Source organism: Volvox carteri, assembly GCF_000143455.1.
Source record: "Volvox carteri f. nagariensis unplaced genomic scaffold VOLCAscaffold_57, whole genome shotgun sequence".
NCBI lineage: Eukaryota > Viridiplantae > Chlorophyta > Chlorophyceae > Chlamydomonadales > Volvocaceae > Volvox > Volvox carteri.
In genome coordinates this window covers 73,191-98,440 of record NW_003307600.1, presented here as the reverse complement: position 1 = coordinate 98,440, position 25,250 = coordinate 73,191, and the positions used below count along the sequence as shown (strand labels likewise).

Here is a 25,250-nt window from a genome sequence, read left to right as displayed (position 1 = left end):
TGCAGCTGGGAATGCTCTTTATTTAGCATTTACATCTATTGATGGTACATATGCATATGTGCGGTATTGTATAATTTGCTACTAAGCAAAGCTTTTTTGACCAAGCCCTTTCATTCTTCAATTGACGACGTCTGCGCATACCTTTTTTAGGGATACCATTTGGGGATGATTCATATCTTTCCGCGTCGGCATGCAGCCGCGATCATTCGTGCTTGAACTGCTGCGTCGCGCATTTCGAGTGACATGGAACTTCAGCTCGTTTCTGAGTCGACGCTCAGCCTCCCCGTAACGGAGGTATGAGAGGAACTAGGAGTACGATTATGAATGCTGACTTGTAGGTGGTGACGCCTCGAGCGTAGATCAGATGGATGGCTGGAGGCTGCGTGCATGGGTGCGTGTCAAAGAATGCAGGTTCGTTTGCAGGGTGCACTGTTGGGATGCTGCTGCTCCTTCGGGTTACAATCCGCCCGTACCTGCTGGGGGTGTGTTTGCTCAGCAGCAACATGGTTGCTTTAACTTGCAATTGCCCTCTTGTAGCCGTTCTGGCTGCTGTGGGCTGGTGATGTATCACGACTGCAGAAAAGTACCGATCGGCGGACGCAGATCCTGTGGTATACCCAGAATACTACAGCTGGGTGGTAGTGCTGCTTAAGTCAGTTTATTTCAGCCAACATAAATATGATACAACTTAAAAAGTGTTCATATCCGTACACGTAAGATTTGAGCCACCGCCATATACATCAAGCAACAATAATGCAGGAAGGGTAACACATGTGTACACCTACCGCTTGGTTTCCGCGCACGCGTCAGCATTGCCTAGTAGCATACAACATCATAGACAATAATGTGTGCCGTCGGTATGTGTAACAATGTAGCTGTACAAAATACGGCACACGTATCGTCGATAAAAACACGCTCCGCCTGCATGTAAAGAGGCATTTATCAGCGGCCAGCAGCTATTAATGCACAAAAACTGCCCATCCAAAAATTCTTACACACGCTTTACTGGCACACTCCGTCCTTTCATATTTTTTTAATAAGGTTGCGAGTTAATTTACTGATGTCCGGTGCCAAAAATATATTCACTACATTACTCCACGCATTTAAATTTATTGCACTTTCTGGCTTGTGCACTTTATCCCCACACACTTAATCCCCATTGCTGTGAAGTAACGCGCATAGCTGTCTACCAGGTATGTGCCTAGCCACGAATTGCAACATCCCAATTTTTGAAGCTATGCAGCGGGCTGCTCCCAGCAGCATGTTGGCTCAGTCGTTGAAGTTCCGTCATCGTACCTCAAGGAGCAGCGGGTAGCTGCAGGAGGGATTGTAAATTTTGGGCTAACATTGCTGCGTTCTCGACTGACCAACTGAGCGTCGCACAGGGCCTCACAAACGGATGTACCTAATAACCATTCTAAGTATACCATGTCCGTAAACTTTATGTCGTCTTTACTAGTAGATGCGCCCTCAAGTATTAGGCAGGGACTCGTCCCAACCTACTGCATGAGGGCACATACAATCGATATGCGATAAATAATTTACAGACGCAGCTAGCAGTCCTCCTTAAACATCTTGGGGCCCTGCAGCAGGAGGCAACACTTGCTCGTCCCAACGGTTTGCCAGCTAGCGGTCCTTCTGAAACCATCATGCAACGCAACCTGGCTCCAGTATAGACTGCCTGACCAAAAGCATACAGACAGCAGCAATGTAACCCGGCTCGCTTCCGTAATCCGTTTGTATGTGCTGTCTAGGCTTCCATCATCGTTTGACAAAAAATATGACAACTCCGCCACCATCCAGCGCAGGCGGTGGAGGTGGTGGCGGCCAGCAGCGCTGCTAGCAGCCTGTTAGCAGCGAGCCCGAACGACCCGGCATCATAAATAACATATGGTGGAATACTGGCAGGAGGTTGTACTGCCGGTTGGACACGGGGTTGGGCTGGCTTGGGGTTGAACGGCAGCATTGTGCCCACCAGCACATGAGGATGAAGACTATGGAGATGAGGGATTGCGTAACCTGTTGCCACCTGTTTACTCTAGTAACTTCCTTTTTTCAAGTGCCCTCAAAGTAGGGCATTCTGTTGGGGAATTCTGGTAGCGGCAGAGGTGCACCTTGAGGATATCCTTGCCGACCCAGGATCCACCGTACACAATAAGCTTGTAGATGGCAAAGTCCGTCCGATTTTGAGGTGTAATGGCGTTAAAAAACGTGATCTTACGGTCACTGTAGATGTAAGTATCCGGATCATTGTCCTGCACAGGTAAGTACGTAGGGGGCATGGGGAGGTGAAAGGCTGAGGTGAAGCCAGCAGTGGGGGCCTTGCTTCCAGAGGTGTTATGCTTGGATAAAGGGGATGCTGAAAATGTAAACTTTACATTTTTGAACAAGGTAGGCATAAACCAACTCACCATGGTTGCGTTGACTTCGTGGAGATTCAATTTGTTAGAGTAGAGAGATATCAGTGAGCCATCACCACTCTTGTTAACCCGCACAGCGATGTACAAGTTCTTCGCTTGGGAGCTGTTTTTGTACGATGGCAACCAGTCGGGGACGACCCGGAGGTAGTTACCTTCCGGGGATAGGTAGGTGGCGGGTAGACTAAAAGTAAGGCCGGTGCCCGGTCGCAATGTTTTTGAGTCAATACGATCACCGCCTGGTGCGGGTGTGGCCCAGCCCAGGTAGGCTAGCTCGGCCGCGTTGGGGCAGGCATCCCCACGGCCCATAGAGGTGGAATAATCCTCATACTCATAGCCACCCTGCCAAGAGTGCCAGAGACCTGGGGGCCCATGTGTTGGCGCGTCCTCAAACACATTGTGTCAGTGCTGAATGGCAAGATAGAGAGGATCAATGCAGCACTTAAGTGAAAAAGCTTTTTCACCATTAAATGAATGTGATGTAAGCCGGAGAACACATATATACGGGAGGGTGCATACCGGGATGCTGTAAGATTACGCAGCCGAAAGCACTGGCATTATCACGGTTGCGGGTAGGCGCCCCATCATGGGGCAATGAGCAGTTGAGGCGGGATTACAATTGAGATCTTGCTGGAAACAAGCCCTGAATCGAAGGCTATCATGTAGGTCTGTTTTCATGTCCTTGATACACCCCTATCGGCCGATTTTTATCAGTCAAGCTAACGCCATGGCAGTGATAGCTAAGTAGAGGGTAATGGCCCATCCCCCCGGGCCCGGGGGGAACTCCCTATTATTAGGGGTTACCCGGCCCCAGCTAGCTAGGTAGTTAGGTTCTCTACCATGAAGGCTGGGTAGCTTATAATCCCGGCTAGGCCCAACGCAAGATAGTCCCTCTTGCTAATTTGCAGCATTATTGTGCTCCGTTTTCTTGTCCTTGTATTTGTTTGCGACAGGTCAGCAGTTAACGTTCTGCTTTCACATGTACAGGAAGGGTTCGTTGTGCCTGCTTGTCACCGCATTGCACACGCTCTGTTGTAGCATGACCCTCTGCGCTGTCATCTATCTTAGGATAGTAAAATATGTTTTGAAACTCTATCTGGTTGCGACCTTAGGTGCCCACGTTGTCTGTAGTCAGTTCTAGCCGCTCACCACTATTTGCCTTTCACCGGTACCACTACTGCCAGTGAGCCGCTTTTCCTACCGGCTCTGCCATCTCTCTCCTAACATGCATATACCGTAGTGCTACTTATAGTTCGTGATCGCTTTGTTCGGGGAGGGGTCAAAAAACTTTCTGAAATTTGTACGTGCTCTTTGAATTTCGGGGAAGGCCGGACCAGATTTTGCGGGCATGATACAAATTTCGGGGCCCCTTCCTTCGGGGCTTTTCAAACTGCAGCTTCCAGTCAGTCTCCCTCCACCGGGAACCCATAGGCTCATGGTCTCTCACCATTTTCGCACTTTGGAAACGCCCTAGCAAATTCTGGGACCGATCGTACAGTTTAGTACCAGTGGCAACGACCTAATAACCAACCGGCCGGGCCAATACAGTGTTTGGGTGGTTGCTACTGAAACGTGTCTTAATGTAGCATTGACCGCATTGCGCTCGCGCCTAGCAACCTCCTCGTGCTGCATTCGCTCACGCTGGGCCTCGACAACAGCATCATCAAGCCTAACTGGTGCAAATCCAGCTCGGTCGCTCACCGGAGCGTTTGGTGCTAGCGGTTTCATCCCGCATTGAAGCAGGGTTGCCTGTCTTGCACGTTTGCCAGCGTTGTTCATGTCCTACGTTTATGACTATATTTTATGTATTTAAGAGCTGATTTCCGCCTTAAAATCCTAGTTTTTGCGAAGTTTGATCGACCGGCTTCGGAGGGTACGATATTTCGGGGCTGCGGTCCCTTGGGATACCTTAGAATATGTACGTGCTACATATTCGTGGTGCCTCCCGAATTATTGTAGTACGAACTATAAGTAGCACTACGGTACCTGAACTGTCCATATATGTCTACATTTTGAATGGCAACTCCTGAAACGTTGCATGACAATGGACCGCGCTTCGATAGATATTTATCCAGGTTAGGCACTACTGGTAAATCACGGATCATTACCCCGGAAGATCTCGGGATCTAGACCTCTCGGGATCCAAAGTCTTTCCGATGGTGGAAGGTGAAGTGCACCTGGTCGATGGACGGTGGTGACCTGGGATAAAGTTGACTCGCGAGCCGACCAGGGATGGAATTGGAACCGCCGTCGATCCGGCAGATTCCATTGGATGCTGGTGGTGGATGTGGAACCTAACCGATCCACTGAATTGTTGACTTAGGTGACTAAATGAGGGTGCCCCGAAATACTGGGGAAGACAGGGTTTTGCCGGGTAGCGGCCACGATTGAAGATATGTCCCCCTGTCCCACACATCATATTTCCCTTATCAAGGTGGCTCAGATCAATAAAACATATGCACACACCGGCACACACAGACATACACTTCCCGTTGGGGTTGGGCAGCAGCCCTGTATAGGCTCTGTATAGGCTCACCGTAGTTGTGTAGGGCCTCCTGCATGATTGTCGCCCAGCGGTTCACGCCATAGGTAGAGCTCTGCAGCCAGATCTGCTCTCCGGGCAGGTGCGCCAGCCCAGCCCATGGACACCGGTTCGACATGCCACCGGGAATGATGTACACGTAATGAGTAAAGCCTGCAAACCCCGTTTCCCCAAGCACTTTCTTTGACACGATGTCTCCATCCTCTGCAATTCGCCAGTAGGCGCACTTCTTAACGGCATCATCCGTGCAGTTGCTCCTCACGGTGATCACCTTAAAGGCTGTGGTGTTCAGATTGAATTTGCCATGCGAACACTGTATGTACTTTTGGGCAACGCCTCCGCTGCCATCACGTTTATGGCCCAGGAAGATTGTTCGAACGGTGGTCTCGTTCATTGTGGCTGGCAACTTGCAGGCGGAATAGTCTAGAAGGATCACCAGCAGACGCTGGTGAATCGTCTTGGTGTCCGGTAGGAGCAGGGGTTTCACAGATAATATGGTGGTCCTGGAGCCCAGAACGGGATTGCAGATGCCAAGGATGTCGATGTAACATGACTGCAACATGAGATGTATGGCGAACAATGGACCGAACGGGAGGAAAGAGGTAAGGGCTGAATTTGCGGTGTGTGCATCTCCGATCAGCAGCAGCTGCAGCAACAGCAGATGCAATTCCTAATAATGATATATGTTGCGGCAACGGATATTGAGTTCCACTTTGTAAACGGTAATAGCGTGCGATAAGCTCCATTTCAGTCATTGTAATATTTCAACCGCGGCATGTCTATGCAACCCACATCTACGTAAAATTAATAAAAACTAGATACTTACAATAGTCACCAGTGCTCCTGGCACCACAGCCTGTCCAAGGTTATTCACCCTGGGGGGCTCATAGCCGCGTGCAATTGGTGTTATGGAGCCATCACTCTTGCGGATCGCCCACTGAGGCAGCTCGGTGTGGGATTGTATGGACATGAGCGCGCCCGACACATCCACGGCTGTGGGCTTATTAGTAACGTTGACAGTAACACGGGGTGGGGGCGGTGACCTCACACTTATGTGGGGAGGAGGGTTTAACGGTAACTGTTTCCTCTCCAGAACCTCTAAAGAGGGGCATTCTGTCAACGAGGACTGGTACCGACAGACATGTATCCTGAGGATGTCCGTGCTGACCCAGGATCCACCGTACACGACAAGCTTGTATGCAGTGAGGTTTGTCCGACTTTGAGGTGCGGCAGCAGTGACGAAGGACACCTTGCGGTCACTGTAAACATAGGCGTCCGGATCATTGTCCTATGGAGAGAGGGGGCAGATTGCGGGACAAATAGCAGCACCGGGCGGGTTGTGAGGTGAGTGAGGTGCCACAGAAAGGATGCGCACACACATTAATGGTCCCGCAGTTATTTGCGAATGCATGCATCACAAGGGCGGGAGGTTTTTCCTGGGCGCATGGTAGATGAGTATGGTGGGCGTGGTTGACAGCGAATATAAACGGAGGTTACACAACGATGAAGTAAATCATTACTGCAGGGTTTGGATTAATGACTTTACCAGCAGGCTGACCCTGTTTTTCTGGTTTGCGTGCGTGATTGAGGTAAACTGCAACTATGTATGTGTCGGAAGTATGGCAAGTTAGCAGCGTGGCTATCTTCCATGATGGCGAAAGGGAACCTCTGCTATCTCCTCCCCCTGAAGCTGACCAAAATGGCTGTCCGGCGCGATTTTGTCGGTCTAGAAGTTAGGAACAAATGGAAGAACGATCGCTCAGGTCTACCTGTGTATTTCTATGGTGGTGTGGTGTAGCGCCGCCTTCTGCTAGCAGCGCTGCTGACTCGCTCTACTTCAACTCGATTCATCCGCATGTTTATATGATCACATTCCACAACCTTTGAAATTCCAGTTATGTGCAATATTGATACCCAAATAAGCTTCAAATCTTTAATTTAATCCTTTGCTGCACCACAGACATGGGTTAGGATGTGGCAACGCATACCCACGCTGCCGGTGATGAAATAAACTAGATACATATGGCCATTAGTTCCGCAACACCGACACGTTCATAGCATTTTAGAAGCTGTAACCTGATGAGCTGTGACTCCTGCTGCATGTGAACGCATCTTCGATCCGCCTGTGATATGCACACACCAGGCACATACCTTATGCTCGTTATATTCATATACATATTTCACAGTAAACCTGATGTTTGGTACATGCTGACGCACCATGATAGCGTTGACTTCATGGATGTTTAACTTGTTTGCGTAGTATAACGTCATTGAACTGTCACCACCCTTGTTGACCCGTACAGCAATGTAGAGGTTCTTGGCATCAACATTAGTTCTGTACGATGGCAGCCAGTCAGGAACAATTCGGAGGTAGTTTCCGTCTGGGGATAAGTAGGTGGCGGGCAGACTGAAGGTGAGGGCGGTGCCTGCTGGCAATAAGTTGGAGTCAATGCGGTCGCCGCCTGGCGCGGGTGTGGCCCAGTCAAGGTAGGCCAACTCGGGGGCGTTGGGGCAGGCAACTCCGCTGCCCATAGCTGTGGAATAATCCTCATACTCCACGCCATTCTCCCAGGAATGCCACAGACCTGGGTGTGTATGGCATCAAACACATGTAGGGCCGACAGAGGTTACCTCTTTATCGTGCTAGCTGCATGTAGCTGCGGTTCTGTGCTTCCCAACCATGGATGCGGCCAAGTGCCGTGCCCTCCTGAGCTCCGACGGGTTAATTTCTTAGGCCATCACCACGCACAAATTGCTTGGTGGGAGCGTATACGTACATACGCCTAACTATCATGGCTTTTGGAGGGAGAAACTGCTGTAGTAGCACATTAGACGCAATAATATTCGTACTGAGTTTGTAGTTATGGGGTCCGTTTCTTTAGTACTTATGGGCGTCCCCACGACGCCCAGCCTCACCATAGTTGTGCAGGGCCTCCTGCATGACTGTGGACCAGCGGCTCACGCTGTAGGTTGTGCTCTTGAGCCAGATTTGCTGCCCTGGCAAGTAAGCCAGGCCCTTCCAGGCGCACTGACTGTTGGACATGTTCCCTGGGATGATGTATGCATAATGGGTAAAGCTTGAAAACTCCTTTTCCCCTAGCACTGCCTTTGCTCGGGCATCTCCATCCTGAGCGATCCGCCAATCTGCACACTGCTTCACAGCCACATCTGTGCATGGTACTGTGCTTTTGGCGGTAATCACCTTGAAGGCTGTGGTGTTCAGATTGAATTTGCCATACGAACACTGCGTGTACCTTTGGGCAATGCCTCCGCTGCCATCACCTTTACGACCCAGAAAGATCGTTCGAACGGTGGTCTGGTTCATTGTGGCTGGATAGCGGCAGGCGGAATAGTCCATAACGATCACCAGCAGACGCTGTTGAATCGTATCGGTGTCCGGTAGGAGCAGCGGCTTCGCAGATAGCACAATGGTCCTGGATCCCAGAACTGGATTGCATATGCCAACGGCATCGAGGTTGCACGACTGCAACATGGCATGGGGTTAGGATGTAAGAATGTTTCCTTGTGGCTTTTTATGATTTTTATCTATTTTGGGCAGCCTTCTGCTGGCCTTTGGGTCCCCGGCTTGTATGGGCCCGTTACATTTTGGAGGGTAATATTAATGCAACTCATGTTGTAACACATATGCACATAGACACAGACACTCTCTCTCTCCCGGATGGTGATTGATTCGTACTCTTTTTGAGGCAGGTGGGCTCGGTTAGACATTTCTGCATGCGTGTTCTATAGCTATGTCCCAGCAGTCATCCAGTCATGACACGCTCCTGCTGCCTGCCCATGTATGCACCAACTGCTCATGTCATGAAGAATGGACATCTGGAGCATACACGAGGCTAAGGAGGAACAATGAGATATTCGGTCCTTGTATATTGTAGAGTGTAATTGTCGCAGCTTACGATCAGGGAGCTGATCATGAGTTCATGTATTATGTATTGTTAATGTTCGTACACTTTAGCTAGGTCCAGCCGGACTGCTGGTAAGCGTGTGGTGAACCGATGCATCAAAGATAGCAGGGCATCCAGTTAGCCAACCGAATTTAGAGCCATTCCACCCTGATCGAAAGGGAAGCAGGGCCTGGCAGGGCCCCAATATAGGCCGTGCAGCAAATCAAATGCTTGACGAATACGGTGGGTTTTATATAGGAAGGGCGGAAGGGCTCCATCCAGTACTAGTCAGCTGTTAGCTAGAGAGTAATAATAAGTTTCTATCCACAGGCCACATGCAAGGGTAAGCAGCACGTAACTTACAATGACCACCAGCGCCCCTGGAACCACGACTTGACCAAGGTTGTCCGCCTTCGGTGGCTGATAGCCACGTGCTATAGGTAATACGGAGCCGTCGCTTTTGCGGATGACCCATTCAGACATATTTGAGTGAGATTGCTTGAATATGAGTGTGCCCGATACGTCTACGGTGGTAGGCATTGTGTTGTTGGTGGTAGCACGGGGAGGGGGCGGCAACATAACACTGCGCCTGGGGGAAGGCAGGTTAGGCGGTGGTAGCTGCGGCTTCTCCTCGGCTGCTCTCAAAGTAGGACATTCTTTGGCGGAGCTCATGAAGCGGCAGAGATGTACCCTTAAGATGTCCGTATTGATCCAGGATCCCGCATATACAACAAGGTTATAGCTTGTGATGTTCATCCGGGTTTGGGGTGCGGTCGCGGCAAAGAAGGAGATTCTGCGATCCATGTACATGTAGAACAGCGGGTTGCTGTCCTACGGTGGTGGGGGGAGAAGTGAGGTTGGCGGGGGCCCGCAAGCAGTGAGGGGGGCGGGAGTGAGGGTCGGAGGTTTTGGAGGCTGGTAAAGCAATCGTGTAAAAGGATCGCTACAGAAACATCTGTACAACGGCCTCAGTTTTATTTGGGCCCACATTATATATCCGGAGTGTGGAGTAATGAAATATGAGTTCCAAATTTGGCACCATTTCCAAATTTGGAATTTCGAACCTTACGATTTCCAAAAGCAAGATAAGTAAGTTGAAAGCTCTGAATGGTACTCAGTACAATCACATCCTATAGCCTTCACAGCTTACTGTACGTCTGTGAATATCCTATTACCTATCGTGCCCTGGTATAGTAAATAGTGATAGTCCCTATCTAATGTACCATGGGCACGGCGGATCTATAAAAAAAGGCTGGCAGGGCCTTCGGTATGAACGCACCATTTTTGCATTGACTTCGTGTATATTTAATTTGCTTGCGTAGAAAGATGTTAGCGCGCTGTCCGCACCCTTGCTGGCTCGTAGAGCGATGTACAGGTTTTTTGCTTGAGTGCTGGTATTGTACGACGGCAGCCAGTCGGGGATGACTCGAAGGTAGTTTCCTTCCGGAGTTAGGTAAGTGGCAGGCAGATTGAAGGTGAGGGTCATGCCAACTGGCAATGCATTCGAATTGATGCTGCCGCCGCCTGGTGCAGGTGTGGCCCAGCCCATGTAAGCCATTTCGGGGGCATTGAGACAGACATCCCCGCGCCCCATGAAGGTGGAGTAGTCCTCATACTCCTGGCCATTCTGCCACGAGTGCCAGAGACCTGGTGGATAGGGTCAGGCACGTGTGTGTGGCTAAATAGAAAGATTTTTCTTTGTTTTTGATGCAACATGCACACTTACACAAAGCGTGCATGCAATACACACAATGCGGGAACACATCAGGTGTGATTTGAACACGCTTCAGCTACTGGTGATGATTTCCAGTCGCCCCAAGCAGGATATACAACATTATAACCTGTGCATGGTGTGCTTGGTCAAATTGCTCGGAGAGGTGTAGGGGCTGGCCGCTGAGAATGCCTGTAGTAGCCGGAGCACTGTACGGCACCGTGAACAACTACAAATACGCGTTAAGCGCGTCCAACAGCATCTCGAGAGGCCTTTTCAGCGGCCAGCTACTACAGCCTCGTGTATCTGCCGTACTGTTCGACAGCTACTATATTACTCCCTCTAGACGAAGGTATCCGTCTTGGGCCGTTACGGCCACAATAGCAGCCTGTGCCTACCATCTTCTATCCTCGGGCAGAGCAGGGTGCTCAAATCATGTCACGCCATATGCTGGGTTACATCCGCCTAGGCGTTCCTAAGGCTTTCTGGACACAGCGGCTTCTCAGTTAAGCACATCTGCAAATTCGTGCAGAGGATCGTCATGGTTGACCTGGTTGCCTCCTGCGATACCTACTTTATTACAAGTTACAAGTTACGAGATACCTACAGATACCTACTTTATTTGTAGCCTTTCACGGATAAGCTGACGACCTTCAGGTTACAATGTGTACGGATATCTCTATGCTAACTGTAGTACCTGGCCGCGGAAAAAGCCTCTGAAGGTGCAGCAAGCTTAAGCCGCCGTGGTGCACAATCATAGATGATGTGTGTGTCACACTGTACGGCAACTGCTATACGAGGATGTAAAGGCAGGAACGTTCCTTGTCCAAACTGGACAAACCAATCCTACATGGCCTGCATACATTTCCTCCCCGTTCGACAACGAACACCCCATCCTGTTGGGACTGAAGGACATCGTCGCCACGCAAAGAGTCTGTAAGCAGCAGCCTGTCAGAATCTACCCACGAACAGCAGGCGCTGTATACTTATGTTCTCAGCACCTTGATCGCTAATGGTAATCAATTCGAGGAATTGAGTACAAAACAGAACATAAAACATTTTTGTTGTAGCAACTCCCCTTTTTAGCCTCACCGTAGTTGTGTAGAGCTTCCTGCATGATTGTGGCCCAGCGATTCACGCCATAGCTCGAGCTTTGCAGCCAAATTTGTTGCCCCGGGGAGAGTGCCAGGCCGGACCATGGACATCGGCCTATCATGCCCTCTGGAAGGACGTAGGCAAAATGTGTGAAGCTGTAATATTTATCCTTTCCTAGCAACGCTCTCGCTCCTATGTCTCCGTCGTCAGCTATTCGCCAGTACGAACAAGATTTCGACACCGCATCCGTGCAGTTGCTCCTCACGGTGATCACCTTAAAGGCTGTGGTGTTCAGATTGAACTTGCCATGTGAACACTGCGTGTACTTTTGGGCAACGCCTCCGCTGCCGTCGCCATTGTTGCCAAGAAAGATCGTTCGAATGGCGGTCTGGTTCATCGTGGCTGGCAATGCGCATGAAGAATAGTCCATAACGATCACCAGCAGACGCTGTTGAATCGTATCGGTGTCCGGTAGGAGCAGCGGCTTCGCAGATAGCACAATGGTCCTGGAGCCCAGAACTGGATTGCATATGCCAACGGCATCGAGGTTGCACGACTGCAACATGGCATGGGGTGCAAATAGCAAGAAAGTTAGGAGTAAAAGTTGGAGCGGCTAACTTTGATGAGACGAACTAGCTAGATGGATGTTAGGAGGAGGACATACATACTGGACAAGCGGAAGCGGTATTTGGGACTTGATAACGGCAGCATATACAAATGAGGTAAAAGTAACACCATCATGTCATGTCATGTGGAGTTGAGATCACAGTCGATGGATCGAGGTTCGCACGCTGGATCGGTGGCGATTGCTGAACCCTCTGTCTCTGCGGATGTTCGGGTGATTGGATGAGAGGAATCCTAGAAGGCAGGATCAACCGCCTTGGACTTCCAGTTCGTATGGCGTAGTACATTGTGGTAATGGTGGATGGTGCTGTATGGCGTGATAAATCATAGAAATGACAATGTGTTCAAGTGCCCCAGAAGCCTCCCACTCTAAACCTATAACAATTCAATTCAATAAGATGTACGGAATCCTAGCTGGGCATGCACTGCCTTGTAATGCCTTAAAACTCCGGCATTCAATGATAATGTAGTAGCCGGTACACAGTACGGCACACATAACAACTACAAATACGCGCTAAGCGCTAACACCAGTATCTCGAGAGGCCTTTTCAGCGGCCAGCTACTACAGATAAGCAGACAGTCGCGTCTCTGGTTTAGTATTGTTTATAATTACACGCCTTGCCACTGGTTTGGAACTACTGGGTATGCAGTTCCTATCATCATTTGCGTGGCCGCATGGCCACAGCGTTGTTTGGCCATATACATGGCCACATCGTTATTTGCGCTTTGTCACGGGCACATAGCAAAACGCGTCGATGCGAAGAATAAAATCTGCCGAACGCCTAGCTACGGAAATCGTGTATCCATCCAGGCCTGCGTTACGGAACCTGCCTTTGTCTTTCTCATGGGCTTAGGAGACGAGGTACTTGCACCAGGTGCCAGATGCCTTGAACACCCAGGCGCATCTACCTGCCTCGCTATGTGTAGTAGCTGGTACATAGTACGGCACACATAACGTCTACAAATACGCGTCACCAGCATCTCAAGAGGCCCTTTCAGCTACTACACTGTATATGCCCTCCTACAAGCATGATTTGGGAGCGGACATCCATCAAGGTGTAACAGCGATTGAACGGTACGGGTTATACATAAGCAACTCACGATAGTCACCAGTGCTCCCGGCACCACAGCCTGTCCAAAGTTGTCAGTTTGGGGTGGCTGATAGCCGCGTGCAATTGGTGTTATTGAGCCATCACTCTTGCGGATGACCCATTGTGGAACCGCGTGGGAGTTGGCGTACATCAGCTCACCCGACAAGGTCACTCCTGTGGGTGCAGTAACGTTGGTGATAGCACGAGGCCCTGGCGGCCTGGGACCACCTCGGGGAGACGGGCTCGGTGCTGGCATCGGCCGCTTCTCAAGTGCCCTCAAAGTGGGGCATTCGATTGGGGAGGCCTGATAGCGACAGAGGTGCACCCTTAGGACGTCCGTATCGACCCAGGACCCCGCATATATGACGAGGTTGTATGTGGTCAAATTCATCATACTCTTGGGCGGCGTGGCAGAGACGAAGGAAATTTTGCGATCCTGGTAGATATAGGTATCCAAATTATTGTCCTGAGGAGTGGCATGCAAAATGCGGTTAGTGGGACGGGCGATAGAGGGCCGCCGTGGTGACGCAGTGCAAGGGTGGATATGTAGTAGAACCGATAGGTTTGAAGGCAACGTCAGCGCAGGTATTGCTTGCTGCTAAAGTGTGCAGTAACAAAGACGCTCTTGTTTGTACATTTATCCGATACAACTTCGAAGACGATCAGCAAGCCACGGATTCCATCCCAAGCGAGCATGTATATACATATATGCTATAGTGGGACCCGGCCATATGAGGGATCGACAATCCTGCAGGAATAGTACAACAACTTTTCGTGACGCACAGGCAACCAAGATACCAATCACGAGCATGTGGCATCTGCTTCCCTCATGTACGGCACGAACGCACCATTGTCGCGTTGACTTCATGGATGTTTACTTTATTCGCATATAAGGACCCTAGCAAGGTATCCCCGCCTTTTCGAACTCGTACAGCCATGTACAGGTTTCGTGCTGCAGAAGGGTTGCCGTATGTCGGCAGCCAGTCCGGGACAACTCGGAGATAGCTCCCGTTAGGAGACAGGTACGTGGCGGGCATATTGAAGGTCCGAGATGTGCCTACTGGCAACGCTTTGGAGTCGATACGGTCGCCGCCTGGCGCGGGTGTGGCCCAGCCAAGGTATGCCAACTCAGCGGCATTGGGGCAGGCATCTCCACGGCCCATTACCGTGGAAAAGTCTTCCGACTCCCTGCCATCCTGCCACGAGTGCCCTAGACCTGTGAATGTCGGGTCAGGCAATGACTTGTGTTGGCATTGGGCAGACAGGCTAGCATTTAGATGGACAGCTGCAACTTCAGCCGCTTGGGTCGGGTCAGGCCAGCTGTTGCGGTCTGGGCTCGGACCCATGTACTTAGCTTAGGTAGGTACCATTGCTAACGTACCATTGCTAACATGTAATTTTGGCAGGGCGTTGCGCTAGCGCTGCCGTTAACACCATAGGTAATTATAAGCCCCCAGGGTTGCAGAGTGGACGCCTACTGCTTGCCACAGCTGTCCTACAATACTGCGTTCTGGACCTAACCTGTATTGGCTATGATGTCGCAGGCTTCAATCTGGGAACGGCAAACGGTAGTCTGGTTGGGATTGAGCCTTACTATGCGCAGTAACAAATAGCTGCTGAACAATTGCGGGAGGGCTGACCGCGAACGAAAATTCCTTTCATTTTGGTCGGTCACACCTCCATCGCGAACCATGTGCTGCATCGGATCTGAAAGGTCTGTCCTGTCTCACCATAGTTGTGGAGGGCCTCCTGCATGACCGTCGCCCAGCGCTGCACACCGTAGCTCCAGCTCTGCAGCCAGATCTGCTTCCCCGGCAGAGACGCGAGCCCATTCCAGGTGCATACTCGTCCTACTCCCGGAGGGATGATGTACGCGAAATGGGTAAATTCTGCAAACGCTTTGCCTCCTAGCAACAACCGTGCTCCTGTTTCACCATCGGAACCCATCGTCCAGTATGCGCATTTTTTCACGATAGCATCCGTGCAGTTGCTCCTCACGGTGATCACCTTAAAGGCCGTGGTGTTCAAATTGAACTTGCCATGTGAACACTGCGTGTACTTTTCGGCAATGCCTCCGCTGCCGTCGCCTTTGGGCCCAAGGAAAACCATGCGTGCAGCGGTCTGGTTCATTGTGGCTGGAGACCCGCAGATGGAATAGTCTAGGATGATCACTAACAGACGTTGGTGAATTGTCTTGATATCCGGTAGGAGCAGGGTTTTCCCCAGCAGGACTACGGTGTTATCACCCGGAGCTGGATTGCAAATGCCAAGGTCGTCAATGTAGCACGACTGTATGTAACACGTCATGGTGAGCAGCAGCAGGCACGGAGGAGGGTAGGATACGGGAAATGATATAACCATACAAGTCGCTTTGGTCATATCAAGGATTAAGGACTGGAGTAACGCAGCATTAGCGTATGCATTAGCGGCGTGTGATGAAGTGGCAGTGTTGTATGAAAGCGGCAGCGGCATGGAATGAACGCAGATAACGCGACTGCTTATGATAAGCTCCAAAGATTTGAGGTGCATGATCAGTGTACATACAACCAGCTAGTGACCAGGCGACTGGCCGTAAGTCTTGGCTGGGTCACTGCTGTATTTGGCCTCTCATTCTTTTGTGGCAGCTGATGGCAGTAATGGTGATTCCACCATGGTATCCCTTGTTGATGCAAACGCGATGTTGCCATCGCGCATATTATGATTACGGAAGTACATTTGTTGCTTAGAGCACAAACGTACTTCCGTGATCATAATATGATTAACTGTACTTAACCTCACATACATGACTGGAAGACTGGCAAGAAAACGCACTGCACATTATAATGGAAGTGCGAATAGCTGCAACTCACGATAGTCACCAGTGCCCCCGATAGCACGGGTTTTCCCAAGTCATCCGTCTTGGGGGGCGTGTAGCCCAATGCAACAGGTGTCAAGGTGCCGTCATACTGGCGGATGATCCACTGAGCCTCCAAATGGGTGTCTACGAGCATGAGCTCGCCTGACACATCCACTGTCGCGGATGCTGCAACATCAGGGGCATTAGAGAGGCCCTCGGGGGCACCACCTCCTGGAGGAACGTCTTCGGAGCTAGGCGGAGTCCCCATGTCCTGCTGACAAAATCCTGTCAAGACAGCCACAAGGGAGGGCGCGCAGTAATAATGCAGTCAGGTGAATAATAATTTTGCAGGTTGATAACACTTTCTGGTGGGCTGACTCGGGGGCAGGCAGCCGCAGGTGTGCGTGTGAGCAAGCGTGCATGCTTGGCTCTACATATGTAATGTAATGTAATGTAATGTAATGTTACAGAGTGGGAGGCTTCTGGGCCGCTTTATCACATTGTCAGTTCTACGATTTATCACCTTATAGCACCATCCACCACTACCACACTGTCTTCACCATACGAACTGTAAGTCCAAGGCGGCGGATCCAGCCTTCAGGGACCCCTCCTCATCCATTCACCCGAATATCCGAAGAGACGGAGAGTTCGGCAATCGCCACCAATCCAGCGTACGAATCTGATCCATCAACTGTGACCTCAACTCCACATTTCAGCAACTAGCCATATTCTCGTGCTCCCGACTAATTCGGGGGTTTCCCCGGAAATCGATCCCAGGACCTTAACTGCTAATTGCAGTAGTGTCAACCCAGACCAGACCTACATATGTGTTCTGCGGCGGACTGATTGAGTCCGTTGATGGCAAGGTGAATTTTTAACTTAGCACACGAAGTTTTCGTTGGGGCCATAATTTTTGTCTTATTCGAGTATACAGCGTGCCGTTTATGCCCCAATCGAGTTTTTTTTGTTTGTCAAATGATATGGTGATTACGCGTACGTTGCCCGCGATGCGGCAGATAATCCAAGTAAATTTGACTGTTTTCACATTACTGGCTTTCACGCATACGTTGATATTCATGGGATTCCATGTCTTACATTATCTTACCTCTTGAAGTTGCCAGGAATAGCAGGCTTAGCGACAGGACTAAGTGCCGCATGGCCCTGTCGAAGCCCAAAGTAAGCAGCCGGTCGGCAATTGTAGGTGGCGAGTACCTGCAGCACAGGACAAAGCAAGCAAAGGCTCAAATGGCAAACAAATTTGAGCCATGGAATTACTCTTTGAATATTTAAGCGCTGCGAGGCTCCTCATCATGGATGCGTATTTTTACTTCATCAAGTTTTTTATTCACCTTACTAAGTTTTGGGAAGCTTCGCTGTGACAAACGATTTCAAAGACTTCTGCGATGACAATGCATGCTTTTGAATGTGCTTTGTATCTCTGTGATCTGCACACGGAATACTAAGCGCCTGCGCTCGCTCGAATTCCTGTCGAAGAGTTTTAACCCCGTTAATTGGGGGCGGGCTGGTACGACTTCTGTACAGTGCCTCTTGGACACAGCACGTATGACAAGGCTTGCCAGCCTGTCGCCCTTCCAGAGAGTGCCCGACCAAGCTAGGGACATTCCCAATCGCCAAAACGTCGTTCCGTTGGAAGTATTTGCATCCTTCGTAATGAAGTGAGCTTTGCAAATAATGATATTACCTGATTTATTCTTCATCCTGATGCTACAAGTGGAACGGGGTAGATCCAATGGGCTTAGCTTTGACAGCAGGCATTTACTGCTTACCTGCTGCCTTAACTGCCGGAAATAAAAACAGAATCCCGCAGGTCACCGGTGGCGCCCATGCACTGAGTTATTGTTGCTGCTATATATATAGTGTCATCGCTCGTCGGTCAGGGGCGGAGATCTTCCCCGGTGCTGGCCGATGTGCGACCATATGAATTGCCGGCGACAAGCAAGCATCCCCAACATGCCATGCACATACCGTCGCGCCAGGATGCATTAACAAGGAACATAAAGATAATGAAAAGAATTAAACGAAGTTGGGAAATACGGTGGTCGTGCGGAACCTTGAGGCGTTCCTGCGCGCGCGCGCCACCGATTCCCTGCCATGGCATGCATATCCATGGGCAGCGGGGGTCGAAGGCATTTCAGAGCGCACGTCGAGCAAGTGTTTAGAGTAGTGCTGTGGTGCGTGTCAACGTCCGCAAAATGTTTTGTCGTCTATGTAGATTCTTGCCCTGGTATCATGGAATGGACGGTCCAGATCTAATATGTCAGGTAGCTACCTAGCATTCTTAGCGTTCTCAGGAACGTTCTTTAGCACGCTTCCATTTGGGTAGGGTAGGGCGCAACGTATAGACGATAAAAATCCTACAGACAAACGCAAACGTGTCCTAACCTAATTCCACAAGCGAGGGCTCACATATTATGTGCTTTGCGAGGAGGATGACTCAGAATTAATAATGAAAACGGGATGAAGCAACGACAAGACGCGCTTTTGATCACCTACCGTGGTTGTGGCCACAGGTGAAGATATGCCCCCCTGTCCCACACATTATACAGGTATATATGATGTGTGAGACAGGTGGGTATATCTTCACCCGTGGCAGCTACCCTGCGAAACCCTGCCTTCCCCGGTATGTCGGGGCACCCTCATCCAGTCACCCTAGTCAACTTCTCAATGGATCGCTCAGGTTCCGCACCCGCCACCAGCATCCAACGGAATCTACCGGGTCGACAGCGGCCCAACTTCATTCCTGGTCGGCTCGCAGGTTAACTCTTTCCCAGGTCACCACCGTCCATCAACTTGGGGCGCAATACCTTCCACCATCGAAAGGATTTTCGACCCTGACAGGTCTCGATCCGGGGATCTCCCCGGGGCAATGGTCGCGCGTTAAGTAATGCCAAACCCTAGGTATATATGATATGTGTGAATGTGGTGCTCCTAGCCCATGGACAGGGTAGGTTCCGCACCCACCACCAGCATCCAACGGAATCTGCCAGGTCAACGGCGGCTCAACTCTATTGAGTCAGCTCGCAGGCCAATTTTATCCCAGGTCACCACCGTCCATCGATTAGGGGCATTTTTACCTGCCACCATCGGAACGATTTTTCGATCCTGATAGGAGGTTCCTGGAGGTCCCGGAGGTCCCGGAGGTTTCGATCCCGAGAGTCTCAATTCCGAAACCTCCGGGGTGCTTTACTAGTAGTGCCGACCAGTAGTACCAGAGCTATGTCTTTATCCTCAATTGTGTCTTTCAAATGTGTCTCACCGATCACAACAGTATCAGGACTCGTGACGAACGACCTAATCCCTACCCCGTTGAGCTTGAAAATTCCCGCTTCCAACAGAACGTGGACATTCCACAGTAAAGTCGGTAGCTGTTATACCACGACTTTTCAAAAAAATACCGATCGGTGATTGCAGATCCCGTGATAAGCCCAGAATACTACAGTAGCCCTCATGTTAATTGTGTGCGTCGGCATAGCAGCCCGTCAGCGTTTACCCCAAGGAGGCGGGTGCAGCAGGCATTCCCAACACAGCTGCAGCTGTCCAGATGTCACTGCTGACGCCATGACAGGGGCCACCACTGCCGGACACCGGGCCACAGCGGACGCATGGAGACGAAGGCGAAGAGGAAGGAGGGCAAGAAACGGCATAATGGATACAGGCTTTGAATACAGGTTTGGACTGAAAAGGGGGCTTCATATTTCCAGGAATTTTCCTACGCTAGGAACAGTCATACCCGACGAGCGGGACACTTTTTAACACGCCGTAGGAACGGCATGGCTTTGGTTTTGGGCCTGCTGCAAAAACACCCCTAAAGCGTCTGATCGTACAATGACTACGTTCATAGTACTTGTACTATCAATGTCTAAACATCTCTCGTTCGCTGACCGCTGACGAGGGGACCCGCAGCTCCGCTTGCACACAATACTTCGGCGCAACGGAAATAGTCGTTCTGCGGCCTGCTCAGCAAGATACGTTACATATGCGATAAAAGGCGTGCCCACACATATAGCATTAAAGTTGCGTGACCGACAGCTGGGTGACAATACAGAGGGATGACTTCATTCGCTCGCGAATCGTCCATTTGGGGGATTGGAAACTTATGCAGTATACACGCATTTATTCCCTTCGTTTCCATGACTTGCTGCTGCCAGCAGCAGCAGCAGCCGCACAGTCATGTCTGACATATTTCTTACATGACGGAATAAAAAATATGTCGTTGCCTTTGCTCTGCATGCTTTATCAATCGCTGTAGTAGCTACAATCAATGATACAATTTTCGGGCGACGTACATCCCCATCGGTCTATCTTCTCGAACGAAGGGCCTGCTGACTTGAGCTTAATAATTTATCACAAACCGTAAGGCGCATTGATCCCAGGACAGCGGTGGGGGACGACAGCGTCCGCACTCGGCGCCACGATTGTAACGATATGTAACCGTCCCCACATCTGCGCGTAACTTAATCGTAACTTTAAACTTGCCCAGCTATCGTTGTCTTGTCAGTAAAATAACGAGTAAAATCTTTTTTTCAAGATCATAAGCAACTGAATATATAAAGGAAATATCAAATGTTACCAAATGACGGACTGGACGAGGGTTCGTGGTGCTTGCTTGGGATCCGGCGCTCGGAGAGACACCACCGACGACCAACCGGTTATCGCGTCCAACAGGCACTGTACTGCATCTAATAGTCACCTCAACAAAAAAACATAAAAGACTAGGAAAACTGCCAAATACATGGCATTGTGCCTTCTCGTGCGGACTGTAGGAAAGCCCGCCGCACGGCGCGAAGGCCAATCGAGCAAGCATCGTTCGACTTCCTTGCCGTCGTCCACAGGTACATGCATACTGCTCGTAACTCATGCATGCGTCTGGCTGAGCCTGTAGACCACGCCTTGTTTGAAGACAGAAGAGCAATCCTGTTTTAATGAACGCTGAGAGCGAGTTTTCCGGTCATTTATCACGCACGCACAGGGAAAGCTACAAATTATACATCATCCCAACCAGTGCTGCTGCTCAAGAGAGCCGCCATGCGGCGTCTGGCACTGCCGATCCTGCTTCTTTTGATGACGGCGTCAGGAGGTAGGCAGGATGCCATTGACTCGCTCGCGGAAATGACTGTTGTTGAGATAAACCGGCCACGCACGCACATCGACAACAGCCTTTGGCAAAGTAATCAAGAATTGTATCCTATATCAAGTGGCTTCGCGCACATCCTAGGTGATGCCGGATGGTAATGATTAAAGAAATGAAAGCGTGCCCGCCCAGACCATGCGAATCGGGAACCTCGTCATAAAACAGAAGTTATTATAACTCCTCACGTCATGGTGATGATCCACCAGGGAGGGCGGCCATGCAGGCTTACTTTACAATTAGACGGCCAACGAACTGGTGCGTCATTTGTGTCCGCAAGCCGTTGATAATCGCCGAAATACGCTTCGTATTATCGCAATCTCGCCTTGCAGCACTACCAACACGATGAGTTGCCAGGCTTGAGCTTTAATCCACACACGGGACAACGCAGTCGCCTGGGTGAAACTTCATTGCTTTAGGACGCGACTCGCCCCGCAGCTTATATGCCATGCATCAGCAGTGCGGGTAGAAAACTGATTGCGGGTTCAACGCTGAAGCATTGATTAATGAAGCTTTCCTTACTGATTAACTGTGGAGTTGTCAATCCATAACAGAGATCAAGTCTTCTGTTTATGTCTGAACGATTTTTGGCCGCCTAGAGATCGTGCTCTAGTACAATGGAACGGTCAGTCCCTATCTGTATGTATACCAGGGCATGATCTATAGATGATCAAAATTATACAGTCATAGTACGAAAGGAGGGCCTAGATACCTTATAAGTAATGCTGTGGTGTACGAACAAGGGAATGTCTGAGGCATCAGAAAAACCCACCGAGCAGCAGGCCATCAAAGCATCACCGACGGCAGCGGCCACTGCCAATCCACCCGTCTAATCTTCTCCTTGCGAACCAATTTTTGCGGCCACAGGTTTTTGTCAGGAGGACGCCGAAGGCAATGAGTTCCTCAGCCCTCCTGTAGAGAGCCCCCCTGCAGACGTCGGCCAAGAAGACGACTCCTATGTCACGGGCATGACCACATCCGTTGATGTGACGGGCGAGCTCATGTTCCTAAACACTCATTCGGTGCAATCAGCACAGTGGGTCATCCGCAAGAAGGATGGCTCGCTGACACCTATCGCATTGTCCTACGATCTCCCCAAGACTGACGACGCGGGACAGCCCGTGGCGCCGGGAGCCCTGGTGACCATCGTGAGTTGGGAATTTGCGTATACAAGTACATTTTCCCAAAGTGCGGTCGTAATTTTCGCATTCTCCGGATGTCTGTCAGTATAATTTTTGATGACCTATATGCGGCACCGCCTACGTAGCATGTTTGTCAGACATGGAGGCATGTAATCCACCCAGGTGCAACAGAGTCAACGTTAGCGGCATGTTGCATGCATAGGGGCCGCATGGGGCGGCCTCGGTAGACCTGGATAGACATACAGACGCACCTTAGGCGTGTAGCAATAGCATAGCCGCTATGTCACTGGTGCATTCGCCTCCATTGAGTGAGCGTGAGCAAACCCCATGATCCCGTGCCCCATGCTGCGACATTGATCATTGCGGCTGGCGTACATAAAGTGGTGAGACGTAACTCCATATTGTTGTTGTTGTCTCCAAATGAAATCTGCTTCCGGCGCCGTAGAAGTAAAGATGCTCGCAGACTGGAGACATCTCCAACCAAGAATATTAATCGTTCCACCGCACGTCCTGTCCTCACATTCCTTCCCATGCCGCAGTCATGCAATATCGACCCCCTTGGCATCTGCAACCCCGTATCAAGCTCGAGAGCAGTCGTTCTGTCGGCGCAGCCTGCTTACTTGCCGGCTACCCAAGAGATATACCAGCGGTTGCTCGTCATTATCCTAGATTACTCCGCCTGTGGTGTACCCGCCACAGTCAACGAAACAACTGTGCGCTCAATTTTCCTGGGAGCCAATGGTAATGGCAATGGCGGCGTCGCAGAGACGTACAGACAGTGTTCATACGGCAAGCTAAACCTGAACACCACAGCCTTCAAAGTCGTGACTGTAAAGGCGAACTGCTCGGATGGCGTGGTGCAATCGTGCAGCTGGTGGAAAATGGCTCGGACTGGCGACAACGGAGCAAAGGCACTGCTAGGGAGTAAGGCATTTTCAGAAATCAGCCACTTCGCTTACGTCCCCCCAGCCCAAACACCCTGCGGTTGGTTGGGCATGGCCTTGCTCCCTGGGAACCAGGTATGGCTACGGCCCGTGGAGTATGGCCTTGACAGCTGGGCCACGATCATGCAGGAGACACTCCACGGCTACGGTGAGGTTTTTTGGCCAAGATCCTCCGTTGAGGGGAAATCGCAGTATGGTTCCACCTCCCTTCCTAGCACAATGATAGTTATCACAGTGGACCAGGTGACAGTCCTTCCTTCGTTGCACGGCGTCAGCCACGTCGATAAAACAGTTTCATCGTCTTTAGACAGGGTCACTGTAACATAGATGGGACCAAAAAAATAGATCTCTTTTATGGATTCATTGTATCGAATGGTCGATAGACGTACGCTCGGTGCAATCGTATAATGGATAGGCCTGAACATAGACGATGGTCTTTAAATGATGGAAATTTTACATCCGGCCACGACTCCGGCTGAAGCGGGCAGCAGCTGGCGCGGCTTCGCCATCGAAATAAGAACCGCGAAAAGCTGGAAGGGAAGGCGGGCCCACTAATGGCGTAGTGACCTTTGGGATTTGCCGTGTATTGCCGTATTGCTTGCGGGCGTCTAGGAAATCCGTATATCCTCCTTATAAACCCCAAAACTGCACAAAAGTCCAACCACGCAATATATATTCACGTACATATGCCGTCGTACCAGGACGAATCCGAATCTGGATCGTCAGGTACACATAAACTTCGTCAGGACAAAAAGATTCCTCTATTTCAAGCATCCAAACGCATGCACGTGTCTAGAAAGTGCTTACGGGTATACATGCATGTATGTATGTATATGTAGGTTGTACCTGTAGTATCTGGCCGCTGATGAAAAGCTCTCTCGAAATGCCGGTGGAGCGCTTAGCGCGTATTTGTAAACGTTATGTGTGCCGTACTAGGTACCAGCTACCACAGTACCCCGCCATCATCGTACGCTATAAAAGCGGACAATGTCTTCCCGCGCTGTACTTTTGCACTTGTGCTTGCTTGCCGCCCCTGTAACGCCAGGTCTCTGGCACTCTTGGAGGAATGGCATTGAGTACAAGGACTACACGACAACCATGGGCAGTGGGAGCGCCTGCCTCAACGCGGCCGAGCTAGCTTACATGGGCTGGGCAACACCCGCACCAGGCGGCGATAACATCGACTCAGAAGCACTGCCTGCAGGCACTGCTCTTACTTTCACTCTGCCCGCCACCTACCTAACTTCGGAAGGGAACTACCTCCATGTCATCCCCGACTGGCTGCCGTCGTACAGCAACATGTCCCAAGCCAGGAACTTGTACATCGCCGTACGAGTCAATAAGGGCGGCGATGCTCAGCTGGACAAATCACTTTTTGCGAACAGGGTGCACATTCATGCACTTAACGCAACAATGGTGAGTTGGTGTTGCTTAGGGTTAATGGAGGGGCGGGTGCCCCGACCATTATTGCTAAGTGCTGCTAAGTGCTGCTAAGTGCTAAATTGTTTTCGATGGTCTTTTTGATTTTTGATAGATCACAGCCCGGTATAATAGGATGGACGGTCTCTTACTAATGGACCAGGCCACGATCTACAGAGGATCGGAAATTTTACAGACAAATGCAAAACCTTGTCTATCTAGCTGCTGGTCTGTAGCTCCCAGCCGCCGCCGGGCGACCATAGGGGTGCGTCACAACACGACTGCCTCTATTAGCAGTGAACTAATTCATAAATTGTTCCATGCACTAACAACATCGATTCCATTGCAGTGAATGGATCCAATACATTCAAAAGG

The 25,250-nt window shown here is 50.4% G+C and overlaps 4 protein-coding genes across 4 annotated transcripts; all 4 read right to left on the bottom strand.

The window, feature by feature from the left end:
- Positions 1-2,033: 2,033 nt before the first annotated feature.
- vmp12 (metalloproteinase, extracellular matrix glycoprotein VMP12) lies at positions 2,034-5,521 on the bottom strand (the record flags this gene model as incomplete). Its single annotated transcript, XM_002956008.1, has 3 exons — positions 2,034-2,255; positions 2,412-2,779; positions 4,954-5,521. The coding sequence occupies 3 exons, from the start codon at positions 5,519-5,521 to the stop codon at positions 2,034-2,036; spliced, it is 1,158 nt and encodes a 385-aa protein (XP_002956054.1).
- A 540-nt stretch (positions 5,522-6,061) lies between these two features.
- Positions 6,062-9,335, bottom strand: vmp15 (metalloproteinase, extracellular matrix glycoprotein VMP15; the record flags this gene model as incomplete). Its single annotated transcript, XM_002956007.1, has 4 exons — positions 6,062-6,229; positions 7,168-7,545; positions 7,874-8,443; positions 9,234-9,335. Coding segments are annotated over 4 exons (1,218 nt in total), but the record flags the coding sequence as incomplete, so codon positions are not given.
- vmp13 (metalloproteinase, extracellular matrix glycoprotein VMP13) lies at positions 9,153-12,235 on the bottom strand (the record flags this gene model as incomplete). Its single annotated transcript, XM_002956006.1, has 3 exons — positions 9,153-9,695; positions 10,144-10,511; positions 11,668-12,235. The coding sequence occupies 3 exons, from the start codon at positions 12,233-12,235 to the stop codon at positions 9,153-9,155; spliced, it is 1,479 nt and encodes a 492-aa protein (XP_002956052.1).
- Positions 12,236-13,575: 1,340 nt separating this feature from the next.
- On the bottom strand, positions 13,576-16,489 carry vmp14 (metalloproteinase, extracellular matrix glycoprotein VMP14; the record flags this gene model as incomplete). The annotated part of the gene is made up of 4 exons (XM_002956005.1): positions 13,576-13,851; positions 14,234-14,601; positions 15,116-15,674; positions 16,193-16,489. Coding segments are annotated over 4 exons (1,500 nt in total), but the record flags the coding sequence as incomplete, so codon positions are not given.
- Positions 16,490-25,250: the final 8,761 nt, after the last annotated feature.